General features: G+C 36.3%; 1 protein-coding gene across 3 annotated transcripts in view; it reads left to right on the top strand.

Moving 5' to 3' along the window:
* PACRG (parkin coregulated) overlaps positions 1 to 17,615 on the top strand; it is a 250,324-nt gene that overhangs the window by 59,523 nt on the left and 173,186 nt on the right. For all 3 annotated transcript variants that reach the window (XM_040598958.1, XM_040598956.1, XM_040598957.1), the window contains exon 3: positions 6,105 to 6,239. In XM_040598958.1, the coding sequence (XP_040454892.1) occupies positions 6,105 to 6,239 (135 nt within the window). The remainder of the gene's footprint in view (positions 1 to 6,104; positions 6,240 to 17,615) is intronic.

Here is a 17,615-nt window from a genome sequence, read left to right as displayed (position 1 = left end):
ATGTGATCACATCTTTTATTTTCCACATAGCACTTGAACAATTAATGACTTCTTCTTTGAATAAAACAACCTACATCTGCATAGGTAGATGAGAAACTGTATATCCAATTAATTCTTGGTGTTCAATATAAATTCAGAGCTACATGAAGAATCAGGCACCTATTTCTTCCTGTCCCACTCCATGCTGTGTCCTCCCTCATGCTAGACTGAGTGTTCACTCATCTTTGCACCTTAGCGATCTAATACTTCACAAATCAACCTAACAAAAAACCTCTAACCAACAACACCAAAACACAAACCAAATCAAAACCACCCCTTTGTTCCTGATCTGATCCTCTGAATACCTGCAAGAAAGCTTCTGTCATTAATGGGGGGCAATACATTGAGGTAGTATGCAGGTGCATGAGGTGGGAAAGACCACTTACCTCCATGTCAGCATCAAGTTTTGGCTGGCTTGAACTGCTCATGAAACTAGTGTTAGTTTTCATGCAAATCACCAGTTGTCCTAGGCAGTTATGTGTTTAGGTCCCTAAGTATGCATACAGTTTGATGCTCAGTTAGGCAATTTGGAAAACTGTATTCAAATAATTAATCACTATTTAAACCTGGCTTCAAATATTTTTTCTTAGTCATTTTCCTAATGTGCCATCATTGAAAAGTCTAAGAATGAAACCTGATGCAATGATTTTAAATGCCCACGAGTCAATGAAAGAAATGTGGTCTTTCCCCTGCCTTTTTTTTTTTTTTCTTAATGGCTTGTGTCTTTTATCTTGTCACATAGTTCAATGGCATAGAATTACAATAAATTAGTTTTGCAATTATCAAACTCTTCAACTTCTCTTTGGCATTTAACGAACCTCAGAAGCTGTTTATTGCTTCATATATTTTGTCATCATGAATATTAGCCTTTAATTAACTGGAACTCTAATCTTAATCTTTCTAGCTATGTTGCAATGAAATATTTTTGTTAGGTTGAAGAAGATAGTATTTGTTACTGTTTTCAAATAAATGGAATACTTTCAGAATGACCTTTTGAGTCAGTAATTACAACAATATAAAATGTAAGATAAAAACCTCATTATCACAAGGAAAAATGTTGTATGATTTCTTTTTATATATTTTACTTAGCAACATAAAATTGCAGAGAAGCTTCAGCTGAGAGGGACCTCTGGAGTTCATCTGATCCAGCCTTCTGTTGAAAGCTGGGTCTTAGATTTGTTTTCTCAGGTCTCTACCAAGCCAAATCTTGAATATTTTCAGGGGGACTCCACCACTTTTCTGGGCAACCTATTCCAGTGTTGAATTTTTTCTGACAGTGAAGAACTTTTTTCTTGTATCCAGAAACAACTTTCTTTGATACAATTTACACCTTTTGCCTCCTGTCCTGTGCATCCTTTTGCAGAGTATACCTCCATCTTCTCAATAACGATCTGTTAAGAATTGGAAGACTGTGATTAGATCCTCCCCTAAGCCTTCTCTTCTCTGGGCTGAAAACATCCAGTTTCTGGAACATTCTGTCTAGATCTCCAGACCTCTAATCATCTTCATGTTCCTCTGCTAGACACTCTGCATTTTTCAGTTTTTGTCATGAACTGGGAGGACCAGAACTGGACACAATATTGCAGGTGTGACCTAACAAATGTCAACAGAGTGGATCTTCTTAATATGCTGTCTATAGCCTTACTGATGCGGCCCAGGGCTCATTCTGCCTTCATTGCTGCAGAGGCACTGCTCACTCAAGTTTAGCACTGTCCACAAGAATCCCCAGGTCCTTTTCAGCAAAGTTACACTCCAACTAGTCAGATCATACCCAGCTTGTACTGCTGTTTGGGATTATTCTCTCTCATGTATAAGACATATTTATGTAATTCTTGTTGGCCTGGTCATCTAGTTTGTGAATGCCTCTCTTGCATGGTGGCTATTCCTTCTGGTGTATAGTGCCTCTCCTCCCCGTTTGATATAATCCACAAACTTGGTAAGCAAGCGTTCAGTTCTGTCATCCACATTCTTTATAAAGATGTCAAACAGCAAGTATCAAAACCAATACCAACCTCTAGGAACTCCTTTTGTGAACAGCTGCCCATGAGCCAGTAAAAGCATATTAGTCTTACTCTAAAAGTTCAAGCCATAACATTTTTGTAAGATCTTGAAAATCATAATTACTGTAAGCAGCCTGGTAAATTATATTATTTAAACTGTCACCAGGATCAGTAGGCATTATACCTCTGATTTGTACATTCTTAAATTATGGACTAAATATGTCTTCAGAAACTGTCACATTACAGCTAGGAAGGTCCCAATGAGTTCATGGAGAAATGCTAAATCTGCATAAGGATTGAGCTGTTAGGAAAGACTGTTCAACAGTTTCCTGTTCTGAGAAACGTATCTTCTGTATGAAAAGCAAAGAAGTAAAGTAATTTCCTGGAGAACCAGACTGGTCTGAAGATTTTTATACAGCTTCTCACTGTGGATACTCTGTTCCAGAATTTATTTGTTTGGGGTTTTTTTTACTCTTTTTATAGCAATTGATCTGAATCTATGACTGGCATTCCTGCATTGTGATAGTCTACAAATAGAAGACAAAAAGAAAAGTGCTACTTAAAATCTAAATATAAGAAAACAAATATATCTATCAAAACAGATCAGGAATTACAAAAAGTGAAAAAGTGAATTATAAACATATTCTTTTCCTCAGGCGGACTGTTGAAGATGCATGGCTAGAATGACCCAGAAAGGTCTACATTAGAGAACAGTGTTCAGAATACCAAATATGATAGTGATGGTCTCCCTAGTAATAAAGACAGGAAAGAAAGAAAACTATTTGCAAAAGGTAAACAGTATTAGCTCAATGCAGCTGCTCTAGCAAATGTCTCATAATCTACTTTTATCAGATGCAAACAAAAGGAACAAGCTGTCTCCATGTAATAAACTTAAAGCAGAGTGACAGTACCCTTCAGTCATGCAAGATACCATTTCTTCAAGACAGGGACAGTTCCACTCTCTTCCTGATTGTTGATTTTTCTTTGTTCTAGTCAGATCTTAGACTCATTCCGGTCTAGATTGTTTCATCACTTTAGAGTCAGTTACTCTTCCTGGTATCTAAAAGGTCTTTATGCCTATTACAGACCAAACTGACAAGAAAAGCATCTTTAAGACAAAGTGAAAAGCATCAGCCCTCTCTCTAGACTATTTTCAATTATTTGGTATGCTCCTGCTTCTCTAGATATACATACTACTTTGCTAGTTATACAGTACAAGAATTATGAGATACGTAAGATGGGTAAGAACATTCATATTGAACTGAAGACAATAATGATATATAATGGTGAAATGAGAGATACCATAATAGATGACAGTTATTAATGAAAGTTCTTAAGAAGTGGTTTTAGGGCTAACCTTATTTAATGTTTTCATTAGTGACCTTGACAAAAAAAAAATTAGGATTGTATAATGAAATTTATGGTTGACATTATGTTTGGAGTTGTTATTAAAACAGATGAAGATCATGGTGTCACACAGATGAAAGTGGAAGCCCTTGAGAACTGGTGTAATAGAAATGGAATTAAATATAACAGTACAAGCTACAAGATAATGCACTTAAAACTAATGACAAGAAATTCTGTTATTAACATAGAACTCATCAACTGGAAAAGATAGTTGCTGTGGCAGTTAATCAAAGGATAACTATGAGATGTCGGTGTGATATGGTGATGAGAAACTAAATGTAATGCCAGGAGATCTACCAGACAGACTGCATCGCATGAAAAAGAATAATACTCATTGTATTAGTGATCACTTATAATGTGGATTTAGTAATCCTGAATAGATTTCTTTTTCATCAGCTTTTCCAGTCACAGCTTGAAAGTACAGAAACTTTTAGGATTTCCAACATTGACTTTGGGCAGGAGTTCTGTAAATCCACTACTTGCTGAATGAGTACATCACTACTTTTGTTTATTCCAAACTTGTCACTGACTACATTTTTTTGATGCCCTGTACTTTCTACTGAGGGAGACAGAGGAAAATCTGTCTGTATTCTTTCTTTCCATGAAGTCATGATTTTATAGATCTTTATTTTATTCCTCTTACCCATCCTTTTCCCGGTTTATTCTTGTGGAAGCCATTCAATACCCTCAGTCATTATCCTCCTCTGAACCTTTTCTAATTCTACCATAGGGTTTTTTTGAGGTGGCAGATCAGAGTAGGCATACTATTTAAGATGTGGTTTCTAACAATTCAATGAAGTAAGGATAATTCACAACAGAACGGATTTGATAATAAAGATCCTTTTAGTCCTTCTAGTTTCTTTGTTCCTGAGTAAAGGGTAGAAAGAAGTCAAAAGAACACAAGCATGATTTCTAGAAAATTTGTAAAGGTGTAGCAGAAAAAGATTAGTTGAGAAGAAGAAAATGTTTGGTTTCAGATAAGATGCACTCTGGGATTACATTAGCTACTTCTAATGATGATAGTCTGCAAGAAGTAATTAAAAAATAATTAAGGTTGTATCTCATGTAATCAAGACAACATGTTCTTTATCAATAATTTAAGTTAATATTTAGTAGAACAGCGACTCCTAGTATTACACAGAAAATAATGTTTTAGAGGATATGTGGAAGTCCTGTGTGTGAAAAATATACTGAAAAAACATAGATGCTTTCCTGCTGGCCTCATAGTGACTCATAGACTTGCCTGAAATGCAAAAAAAAAATTAAAGTCAAGTGAAAGTACACTAGTGGCACAAAACAAATTTTTCCTCTCCGGAACAAGAAGTGTAGATTTATTTACATTGGTGTTAAATGCTTTTCTTGGAGTATTACTTTCAACTGCTACAGATGTGTTTACTAAGCAAAGTTACAGCTGTGCATCTCAAATCTATTTTCGCTAGACATGGTCTATCAGTGGCAGCAATATGCAAAAATGGGTCACAGTTTAGTAGCCCTAGTTTAAGCAATTTGTAGTAATGTATAGTGTAGGCATATCATAGTGGTCTCCTCTGTCTCAGCCAGTGGAAAATCATGTCAAAATACTTTGGAGAAAAAAAGTGCCAAGTTAGATTTAGAGCTGTAGTTAGCACAGTTAGATTACAGAATAAAATAAATGAAACAAAGGATGCTAAATGTTTGCATTCTGTTCACTGGAAAGCTGCATGTCTGTACTGCTAGAAACCAATGTAAGGGTCACTGAAGACAGAAAGACAAATAGAACAGTACAAAATACTGGGTATGATTTATGATCCTTGAAGCTCTCACCTTTTTTTGAAAATGATACTTTCTATGTTAGAAAAGGTAGCAAGTCATAAAGGCATTTTTGACAAATGAGATACACAGTGAAATTCTATTATTTTAGTGCTAATTGTAAGTTGCTGTTACTACTATGTTTGGCTGACAAAAAAGTTCCAGTGTGAGCATTTTGGAATTGGACTGTCATTCAGGCGCTCAGGCTACACAATATGCTAACCAGCAATAACAAAGAAGGAGCTAAGTAGAGCTAAGTCAAATTTCTTCACAGGCGGAGAGGAGAGGTCTGAGAGAAGACCTTCCTTCATTTCTTCTAGTGCTTCAGCTGTCAATGCTGGAAGGCTGGAACTCATATGAAAGCCATATCCACAGCATTTGAGGAAGGGGGATGGTGAAGGAGATCAGGGAATGGCCAGGGAAAGACAGTGGAGGGTGAGGACAGTTATATTAGATGGAAATCATGTCAGGTGACTTCTAGAAAGAAGCAAACAGAAAAAGAAGAAATGCTTAATTTTCCAACTACTTCTACTACATAATGTCAGTATATTCTTTGTGGTTTACTCTTGCTTAAAAATGCTGTGATAACGGAGAAAGCTACTTTGAAATATAAACAGTTTTTATGGGACAATGTGAAGGTGGTAAAAAAAGAAAAGCAGTTAACAAAACCTGTTGATCATTGCCAAAGCATACTTTCAAAGAAGTGAAGTATAACATGTAAAGAAGAAAGCAAACTATAATTTGGGGGATCAATGTTATTCTCCTTTCATATCTGTTGCTATTTTAGCCATATATATTAGTCTTTTTCTAAAAAACATATTACCACTGAACTATAGGTTTTCTTGTTTGGTTTGTTTTTGTTTTTTTAAGGTCAGAGGGCCCCCACTTGCAGGAGCATTTAAGGAAAGACCAACAAAGCCCACAGCATTTCGCAAGCTTTATGAGCGAGGAGAGCTCCCAATTGCCCTTGAGCATGATACTAAAGGAAACAAAATTGCCTGGAAGGTAAGTCATGGCACAGCTGAGACAGCCAGCTGAGCTTATTGAAGTGACATCTCTCATTGTCAAACAAATTTAGCTTGTAAGTAAATAACCTGAAATAATTTCTTAGCAAATGGAAGATGGTGGGGAAGCCATTAGAGATAGACCCCTGAGTCAGCTGTCTACCTTGGCTAACAATTAAATTATATACTGCAAAAAGGAAGATGACAGAGTTGTGTTGCCTTAGAGAATTGTCTCCTGCCCAATTCATCTCTATTTTTATGAGGACCTGGCAATGCAGCCTGTTTCAGGCAGTCCATCAAATGATGGAAGTGGCTGGATACAGTGAGCAGCAGCCATTTATCTCCCCCAAATTTCACCTTCCTGCAGGACACTTCCAAATAGAAGCTTTAATTACCTAAATGGATAGGTCAAGATTGCCTGCTCCCTGAAAATGCAGAGCAGAATACAAACGAAGGCAGATTCTCATTCCACAGCTGCACTCTCAGTCTACAGCATATGTCAGACAGTGTAATCGCTGTCATACGTGCCTCTGTTACAGGCTGACCTCCACTGCTGAAACCATTACAGCTCCGACATTTCTCTGACAAAAGGTTAATTGGCTTCAAAATAAATGTATTGCCTAATGACTCCATTCTAATGCGGCTGTGTTTCTCTCTAAAGGGCTGGGTGATATTATTTGTAAAACTTGCCAATCTTCTAAGTAACTGCTGCAGACTTTTAAATTTAATTTGAGAAATGAATGCTGATCTTTAACCTGCTCCTACTATTTAATTATTTTGGTTATCGTGAATTACTTTATTTTTTTTCTGTTGTTTATTGGACTAGAATAAGATCTTGCTGGAAGCAGTGATAGTTACAGAAAATGAACATGATATGCATGAGAAAAATATGTCAGATTTGTGGAATGTTTAAAATTGTTCGTGTCAAGAACATGATACTAATTTTAAATGTATAGTTATGTTAATTCAACACAAAGAAGAGGGATTTTGCAGTCTTATAGCTGATTTTACTTCTAATGAAGCCAACAGGATTAGACCTATAGTGTGGTAAGTGGTGCTACATAATTTGTTAGTAACTAGATTTTAAGATAGCTTTTTTTGCTTATTGAAGAGAGATTTGTGCTACTATTTTGTTGCCCATGGCAGTGCTGAATCAGCACAAGGAACAAATAATAGTTCTTGCAGCAAAGGAAATGTCTATCTAACAATATTTACCCATGATCAGAATTAGATTCCAGTGCAACTGGTCTTTGGGCAACACTAGAAAAACCCTTTCTGAACCAAATCTCACAGGCTTCCAGCATAAGTCTAATCCTTCATCACAAGGTAAGATCCAAAAGTGATTTGCAAGCAACTGCAAAGCATCTGCAGAATTTTGTTTTTATCTTGAGGCATTATAACTTCTAATTTCTCAAAATCACACTGAGACCTACAGAGAATTTACCTCATTTTAATTGCTATTTGATACATATATTTTCATCGTAAGGTCTAGCATTCCACTAGATGATGCTAGTGACTGCTTAGTTGACTTAGGACACTAGGAAATAGAATGAAACTGCATCAGGGGAAGTTCACATGAGACATTAGGAAAAGGTTCTTCACTGAGATGATGGTCGGTCACTGGAATAGGTTCCCCAGGGAAGTAGTCACAGCATCAAGCCTGTGAGAGTTCAAGGAGTGTCTGGATGACACTCTTGATTGAATCATATGATTTAATTTTAGATAGTCCTTTAAGGAGCAGGGAGTGGGACTCGATGATCTTTATGGGTCCTTTCCAACCTGAAATATTCTATGATTCTATGATCTTGCTAACTTGCTATCTACAAACCTTCCAACCACAGCTGAATGTCTAGAGTGTTTGTTCCCTCTATCTGAAAGTGTGAATTGTTTGAAAACATACTACCTGAAGACAGTCACAATAGCAGTCTCTTGTCAAAGATCCAGGACGTATTTTTTCTTTCACACAGCTTGCAGCCTTACAGACCTAATGTCTCCCTAGTGTCCACCTACCACAGTAAAACATTAGTGTATAGCTTGTGCAAGGTAGGACTGAGGTGTCATGCAACAGCATTTGCTACTGCTGTTAATCATTTCATTCAGCATGCAAAAAGGCAGCATAGTAGTGGACTATTCTCTTCTTACATTAGCGCATGGCAGGGCCCAACCTTATTTCCTTTATTCCATGCCACTTGATTTAGTCACAAATCAGTCCAGACGGAGTTCTGTAGAAAGCACTCAACAAAACAGTACTGACATAGTAGAGTTACTTGAGGCTATTGTTTAATTTGGCATGCAACCATCATTGATTATTGTGCAGTTTAAGTAGATGAAGCAGGTAAATAGGGGTTTTCTAGTTCAACCTTTACATTAGATAGCTTCTAAAGTCTTAGAGGCTGCCCACTGCTGCAAAAGAGTGAGAATGTAGTTCATCATTAGCTAATATTTAAAGGTGCAGGTACAGTAAGGTCTGTATTTTTCACTTGTTTTAAGGACATGTGAAAAGTCAAATCTCCAGCACACATCTAATGGGTAATTTTCTTAAGTTCTTCATATTTATTTGTAAATCTGATTAAGTAATGTTTTTTAAAAAAAGATGTATTTTACTCAATGCTGCTTAAATTCATGAAAATAAAATATTTAAATAATGAAATGTGTCTAGGCAAAATGTTCTATAAAATCTTGGCTGAACTATATTTATTTGCATGAATCAGGATTCTAGTGGAAGGATAAAAAGAAGAAATAAATTATAACAGTGATATTTTAATCCTGCTATAATTGCACAATATCAATGTTTTATTGTGAGAGGCTTATTTTTTTCTGTTTATATGTAATGTATATCATGGTTCATTTCACTCTTGTTAGTTTGTCTACCAAGTGATGCATGAGAGAAAATGCAGGAGGGGTCTCAGAAACATGATTTGTTGTGACAAAGGAAAATACTACAGAATTTTGTTCTGTCCTGCAAAATATACAGTTGGGTTTTGTTTGTTTGCTTGCTTTTTATAATTACTGAAACAAAACAAAATAACCATAATTGTCAGATGTTAAATATTTAAATATTTTTTGACAACTTTGAACTGTATCGTTATTCTGTGGACAGAATACAGTCATTTTCAGCTAGAACAGAAGAATCTGAAATTTTTTTAATGTCCATGAATTGTGTTAATATGTACCAAAAACCCTATATACTAATAACCCTTGAGTTTGCAACAGTTCTGCATCCCTAATTTTAAGCCCATGATTAATTTCCTGTAAGGGCTGGCTACGTATAACTGTGCTTGTAGACCTAGATAAGATATAAATTTAAAGTTCAGGAACTATTCAGAACTATTTCTGAATAACTGTATGTGTTGAATCTTTAATTCTGAAATAATAGTACTTTTTTTGTTGAAGTTTAGCTTAACTATTTCCAAAACACGCTAAATTTAGAAAGAGGCATTGTTACTTCAGATTAATCCTAAACATAGACAAGATTAGACTGTGCAGACAAACCATGGTGTTTACCTTAGTGCCTTTTATTAAAAAATGGCCCAAAGCAAATTAGATCTCACTACAAAATCATTATAGCAAGATATGTCTTCTGTGTGAATTCTCAGACTTAGTCTTTACGTTTAGAATGGTGTCTTTCTGAATGCATCTGTAATATTGGCATTCTGGTTGCTAAGTTTTACTATTATATCAAATTCAAATCAACCTGTTTCAACCTAATGGAAGAAAACATATCAACAGGTAAAATATGTTTACAACATCTAAATCATTATATACAAGAACAGGAAATTGAACTTGGTTTTAAAGAATACTATCCAGAGGGGGGGGGAAAAAAAGAATTTGAAAAGCTCTGATAATAGCAAACCATTACCTAGTGTTATGGGCTATAGTCATGTTTATTTATAAAAGAAGACATGACTGTCTTGGTGTTCCTAATCTTTCTTTTCAAAATTAGAACAATTGTCCTTTTGCCATTTTCAAAAGGTGAACATAGAGAATGACTTGTTAATTATGTCTGTGAAAAGAAATCCACCATCTTTGTAACTCATTACACAAATATCTGGTTTTGACTATAAACAAAATGAAAGTATCCATACAAAATTAATTGAAGAATTTTCATCCCTATTCAGGGGATCTACTAGCAGTCAGTGAATTCTTTGTTAAATAGCATACCCTCAACATAATTTTTAAATATCCTATTTAAATCCTTTGTTTTCATGCTCCCTCAGTTCCTTTATTAAATAGAAATGTATAGATATTAGTGCCTTAAAATTGCTGCAAATTTATATAATACTTATATTTCTTGATAAAGTGATAGCTTATCATATCTAGAAATAAAAAACCTTCTGTGGTTTAATTTTTCAGCAAAAGGATCTTTCCAAATCCGAGGCATTTGTTTTTGTCCACTAACAAAGAATGAATAATGGTATGGTCTGCGAATGTGTTTCTGATGTGTATCAAATGTAAAAGTTTGGAACATAAATTGTTGTTAATGTAGAGTTAGATAATGGCAGAAAGTGATCTTTCTAGAAAAAGAATGTGTTGAAATATTTATAAGCCCTTTGACTGCTTATGTGGGATCCTACAGTTCTCTTTTCACCTATGTATATCACAATTTTATTTCAAAATGTAGCAATATATTCTTTTGCACACTTTCATACCAAGCTATGAATAATAAAAGCTCAGAGTTCAGGTCTGAAAAGGACTTCCATTTTAAAATATATGTTACTGAATTAAAAAAGGTCAGAATGCAATTAAACCTTTGATTAAGAAAGTTGATAAAACCGAGGAAGTATTTCTGAATTATTAAGAATATGTTTGAAATGCAATCTCTCTGTAGTGTACAAAAAGTCATCAGAATGTTTGGAAAATTATTTTTTTAGAGAGTGGGGTTAATTATGGAAGTTAATATACAGGGAGGAAAAAAGCTTCCATTCTTCAAAAGAATTTTAGCAATTTCAGAGAAATGAAAACCAAATTCAAAAATGCAAACTTCTCAAGCAAAATGTCAAAACCAACATGATTTCCATCTTTTGGGTTTATGTTTTTTTCCAGAATAGCTATGTTTGCTAAGGATGTGACTTCTTCCATTTTAATTTATCTTCATCCTCTTTCCCACATAGCTTTTTTTTTTTTTTTTTTTTTTGTTTTTTTTTAGGATCTAGTATAAGCTATGGCAGCAAAATTACTTCTTGGTGATATAAACTAGAAGCAATAGTAAAAGAAAGTGTTCTGCCCCGAACATCATGAATTGTGCATACACTTTTCCCTTGTGCAGACTATTAAAGGTTGATTTTGGTAATAGAGACTACAAAATTTGAACATGCCACAGAAATGCAATTTTTATTAGCATCGCTTATTCTTCATTTGGTTTTATCAGCATGCTGTATATTAGTTTATATAAAATTCTGAGCTGCTATGATTAATCTGGTACCTATACCCAGCACCAAGAAAAATCTTTCTTGTTTTTTGGTTTGGGGTTTTTTGGTTTTGCGTTGGGCTTTGGTTTGAGGTTTTCTCCATAAAATAGCTGCAGTTTAAATTTTGTTTTCTTTTCCTGGAAGTGCAACCCTTTTTGCTTGTTTGAGGGATAAGTTTTAAGCAAGAGAAAATATTTTAAGGCAACATGTTTACAGTTGCAGAGCTTTCAAGTAATGTCAGGTTTTTTCATTTTTGTGACATTATCTTGCCTTTAAACTGCATGAATGAACATTGTATGTTATTCCCTGTGTAGTATTAAGCAAACTTAGGTAACACTTCCCAAAGTTCATATCCCAAAACAAATTTTAAATAGTTTGAGGGAGCTCATTTACCCTACAGAACGACCCCATTATTATACTAATGTTTTGCAATTTATAGAGGTGAAATTAATTCTAGAAGTTGAGGGGGTTTAATAACTTATTACCATCAGAAGGGGAAGGTCCAACTTCACTTCTTCTGCTCTCTTTTTCTAAGGCATACTTGGCACTGTCGTTGATGCTTGTCAGAGCCCTCTATGAGTAAATTTAACTAACTCAGGGAAAAAAGATGGAAGTGTTTTTTCTCGATTAGCAACATGTTCACAGTCCTGGGAACCTGGATTACAAAAGGGTCCGTGAGTGCTACAGCTGTGTGTTTGTGAAGGAGAGAGAAACAGTAGTGAAGTACAGTGAAGAATGGGAGAGAGATGAAGGATCTCAAACCTTTTTTCTATCAACAGCAATGAACTGCTAGATTAGTTTAGCTGATCATGGAATTGCAGCTTCAGGTATCTGAAAGCAAAAAGAACAAACTGTCTGTGAAAAATAATACTTTTCTTTTGGATTTATTTTCAGATATACAGATTTCTTTCCTGCTTTCATTCTTTGCTAAACTATGTTTAATATCTTTTTAATAAAAGATGTTGAAAGGACACTGTCTTCTTAAAGAAAACTTGTAAATCTGCCACAAGTGTTGTCATGCAAAATGAAAGCTTTTTGCAAGTTTATATATAAAGAGGAGTGGCCATGCACTGTGTTTGGACACAGTGGATACAGCACAGAGTGGTGTTAGTTTCGATTTTATTTAATGTCTTCATTAATGTTTTAAAAAATAGTTCAGTTTTCTTTTGCAATAGACTTTTGTTTATCTTCCCCAGAGGGGTCCTTTCTTTTAATCATTTCAATGATCCTTTTAAAGCCTGTCTCTGGTACAATTGTGCTGGTATAACAGAATATTGCATTGTGGATTCAAGAGAAGGCAACTGAAAGTGAGAATTTCTTAAACTAGAAACAATACATAATAATTTGGAGAGACTAGAAATATGAGTTGAAATGAAATAGAGTCTGGGAGAAAGAAATTTTAAATGCTGCCTCTGGGAAAAACAAAACCAAATAAAACCAAAAAAATATTAACAGATCTAGTGTAAAGGAATTGTTTGGAAAAGACTAATGTTATTTTTTAAAGGACAGTAATACTCTCAGTTTTCTGTGGACACAGTAATACAGCAAACTTAAGGTGTGGTGTGGTAGCAAGAAAGAATTATTCAGTTTTAAACTAAAAATGTAGCAATAGCTGTTGCATCATCTTAAATTATTAGTAATCTCTATACTATGGCTTACTGAAGCAAGCACAAATACTGTTTATACACAGTTGTGTACAGACAAATGCTATTCATAACTTTGTGACTGTGATGCTAGTGCCCAACTAACGACTATCGTAACTGTCTTCACGGATGCGCATGTGACTTTTTCTTTTATTGCTAAAAATTGCAGTCATAAGTCTTTTAAATGCATAATACTAAAAAATAGCCACATCTTAATGACTATGACCTGAGTTTCATTTAAATGTGTGGTGGTTTGACCTTAGCTGCACGCCAGGTGCCCACCAAAGCCGCCGCCTCAATTCAACAGGGGAAAGGAAATATAACGGAAGTCTTGGGGTCAAGATAAGGAACAGGGAGATCGGTCAGCAATTACCGTCACAAGCAAAAAAGACTTGACTTGGGGAAATGAGTTTAGTTTATTACCAATCATATCAGAGTAGGATAATGAGAACTAAAATCAAAACTTAAAAACGCCTTCCCCCCACCCCTCCCTTTCTGGGCTCAGCTTCACTTCTGATGTCTCAACCTCCTTCCCTCAAGCAGCGCAGGGGTCAGGGAATGGGGGTTACAGTCAGTTTATCGCATGTTGTCTCAGCTGCTCCTTCCTCCTCACACTTTCCCCTACTCCAGCCTGGGGGCTGTCCCATGGGAGGCAGTTCTCCATGAACCTCTCCAATGTGAGTCCTTCCGATGGGCTACAGTTCTTCACACACTGCACCTGTGGGGCCCTCCCATGGGATGCAGCCCCTCAGGCACAGACTGCTCCAGCGTGTGTCCCCGCGGGGTCACAGCCCGGCCAGCAGCCCTGCCCCGGCCTGGGCTCACCCCTCCGCGGGGCCACAGGCCCTGCCAGGAGCCGGCTCCAGCGCGGGCTGCCCGCGGGGTCACGGCCTCCTGCGGGCATCCCCCTGCTCCGGCGTGGGGTCCCCACGGGCTGCGGGGGGGATCTGCTCCGCCGTGGGCTCCCGGGGCTGAGGGGACAGCCTGCCTCAGCCTGGGCTTCACCGCGGGCTGGGGGGGAACCCCTGCTCCGGGCCTGGAGCCCCTCCTGCCGCTCCTGCCCTGGCCTGGGGGCTGCAGGGCTGCTGCTCTCACACAGGCCCACTCCTCTCCCCAGCAGCAATTGCTGTTGCTCATAATTTTCCACCCCCTTCTTAAATCCGTTATCCCACAGGCACCACCACCGTGGCTGATGGGCTCGGCCTGGGCCAGCAGTGGGTCCATCCTGGAGCCGGCTGGCATGGGCTCCATCGGACATGGGGTGGCTTCTGGTGGCTTCTCACAGAAGCCAACCCTGTGCCCCCCGCTACCAACACCTTGCCACGCTAACCCCAATACAAAATGAAAACTTTTTAAAATCTCTTAAGAAATAATGTACTACACTTATACCTATTCTGTGACCTGAAATCATACAGAAGAGCTACAGCATAAATGCAGTATCAACAAAATTCCTATTGACTGCATTAGAATGGGATCCTTATTGCCATAGATAAATATTATTCGCTATCTTGTTCCTTTTTCTCACTATGATATTACAGATTTTCCTACTGAACCTACTGAAGGTTTTTAGTCCTTGATAAAGCTCACAGGAATCCATTTCTGATCAGCTATAAATTATAATGTCCTGAGTTATTGAAGTTACAGAAGTTATGATTGTCCTTTTGATAACAGCAGACTTAAATCTCTCTCCTACATCTAAGAAGTGTTTATATCTAATTAAATTTATATTTTAAAATGTGTTATTTTTATATTTATTTTCAGTAGATATGTAGTTGTTGTTTTCTTCAAGTCACTACTTATATTGACTCTAGCTTTTTACCTGAGTTAGCCAAGATTAACCATCTTTCATTTCTAGACTAAATAGGGTACCAAGCTGATGTCCTTCAATTAAGGCAACATTTTTAAAGTTGAGTAACTAAGTGCTTCTAGTTTCCATTCCATGATACATATAGCCACAGAAAGTGTTGGAATAACAGGTTTCTCAAGTAACTAAGTAACATTAATTACAAATAAATTTAGTCTGTTCAAATCTTGCTTTTCAAAAGCACTATACTAAAATTATTTTTCAATTGAAAAACATTTGTTAATGATAATGCATCAATTAATTTCATACTTAAAACTGTCATTAAAAATTAGACAGCCAATGGCTCTGTAATATGCATTTTTCTGTTGGCTCACTAGTTCTTAATACTAATCTACGAAATCAGTCATTACTTTACACTTTTCTTTTTCATGTCTAAAAAGGAGATGGCTGCAGATCTTAGAAGAAATGTGTGATGTTAGAGATTAAAAAAGAATCTTATCGAAATGCAGTTTCAAAACACTGTAGCAAAATACTGGGTTTATGAAAGCCCATAAAATTCAAAGTATTTCAATATTTAACAATATTCTCATTGGTTTGTTTTACTTGTATATTTAAACTAATATTTCTGGTGAAACACTGAATTATGTAATATTATGTATTAGAGGTTACTCAATGCAATCTCCTCTTACAACTTTTGGCTCACAAAAATGTAATCCTTTTTAGAGTTAGGATTTTTACAGTCCTCTACTCTTTTACATTTTTTTCAGTTATAATTCAAGAATCCAATGGAATATCTGTTTTATCCATGCTCAGATAAAGTACCATATTTATTAAAAATATGACATGTATGTTTGCTTAACAGCTGCATAACATGTTTCCCTTAAAAACTAAAACATGTTTTCCTGGAAGGAACTAAGATCTCCTCGCTCTTAACATCAGTGCTGAATCTGGAACTAGTGTTCAGCTGGATGCAGGCCTTGCAAGGAGTAGTGTCAGTGTACCTGGTTCCTATAGTACAGAGCTCCCATGTTTCAGTTATTAATTCCTCTGTGGCTAATTAATAGTTGCAACTTATCTCAGGATTCTAGAAAACAGTAATATCGTGGCAGTTAATTTACTGTTCCTTTTTCCCTGCATACACAATTAAAGCCATTTCTTTATTTGATGTAAATTGCCATCTCTTGAAAGTGTATGGAATGAAAACCAGCCATGTATCAGAAATAACTTTAATTTAAATTTGCTAAATGACCTCTGAAAGCTAGATGAAAGATTTTCTGCTGAATGGGCTGGTGCTTCCTGCCTGTATAATTTATGTGAGAAATTAGTGCGAATGGTTCACTTTTATGGAGCAGTGCTGCTTGTAGCAAGCCTGCAGAAACAATTTTCCCCCAAGCCTCCATCTGTTCTTCAAACCAGGGCATATGCCATCTCATCGAGCTTGAAAGTCAACTGATTTATAACTCCTGAAAAGTGCATAGATTGAAAATAAAGGTCGACTGCTGCTGTGTGAGAATGATTTGCTACCCACTTGGATAAAGACAATTCACGTTACTATGGACCCTAGAGGACACAAGTGATGTTGTAGGCTTCACAAACTGGTAGACTGACATATAGGACAAAACCAAATTGCTCCTCCTCCTTCGTTAAAACAGCTACCTCTTTTCTTAAAGATGGAAACCTTTTAGAAGGTAAGTAGGTAATGCAGCTAAAACATCTTGTTATATAAATATATAAAGAATAAGCTTTGCCTAGCTACCCAGGTTGCCATCTAGAAGTGCCAGGACTTGTTCCACTTTAATCTTTAAGCTGCAAGCAGAAACATCTGTCTCTAAAAGTGCTTCTTGTTTGTCAGAAAGTTTTGTTCAGTGCCACAAACACAGAGTTGATGAATTTTCTGTATCTACTCTGAAGGTGATTTCTGAGCCTTATCCCAATTAATGGATGGCTTGTTCTCTGTCCATTAGTTGTCAGCCTTCCTCCTTTTACCCAAATACTGCAGAGTTCTCTGGCAACTGACAAAACAAATGGAATTGACAACATAAAAATCGATGTGTGTTTGATGTTTTCATTTCTGGTAGTCCTACTGTAACCGTTCTACTTTAAGGCTCAGAGATTGAATAATTTCTTCAACTACTTTGTATCATCAAGTCTGAATTTGTAATTTTTCGTAATTTCAGGTTAAAAATGGCATATAGTTAAGTGCATTTTTAATTTAGGAAAGGTAATGCAGAAATTATGCAAACAGAGTCTTTTAATGTGAAAATCTGGGGGCAGATTTTGCCTTGAAGAACACAGAGTTGTAGTATAAAAAGTACATGTGAATGAAGAATGATCCTCTACAAATATGAGCTTATTGCTTGATCTGTAAGAAGAAAATGGCTTTGTAGCTTTCCACAATCATCTGATGTTGTGTGGCCATGGTTATCCTGCCCTAACTCATATAGACAAGTATACTTTCTGTACATCATATAACTCTAAGAAAAGAAAAGCAGTACAGATAACTAGATCGCTTTTTTGATTAT

This window comes from Falco naumanni, chromosome 6, assembly GCF_017639655.2.
Source record: "Falco naumanni isolate bFalNau1 chromosome 6, bFalNau1.pat, whole genome shotgun sequence".
In the NCBI taxonomy this organism is placed as follows: domain Eukaryota; kingdom Metazoa; phylum Chordata; class Aves; order Falconiformes; family Falconidae; genus Falco; species Falco naumanni.
Note: the sequence above shows the minus strand (reverse complement) of the source record. Positions and strands in the feature narration are given on the sequence as shown.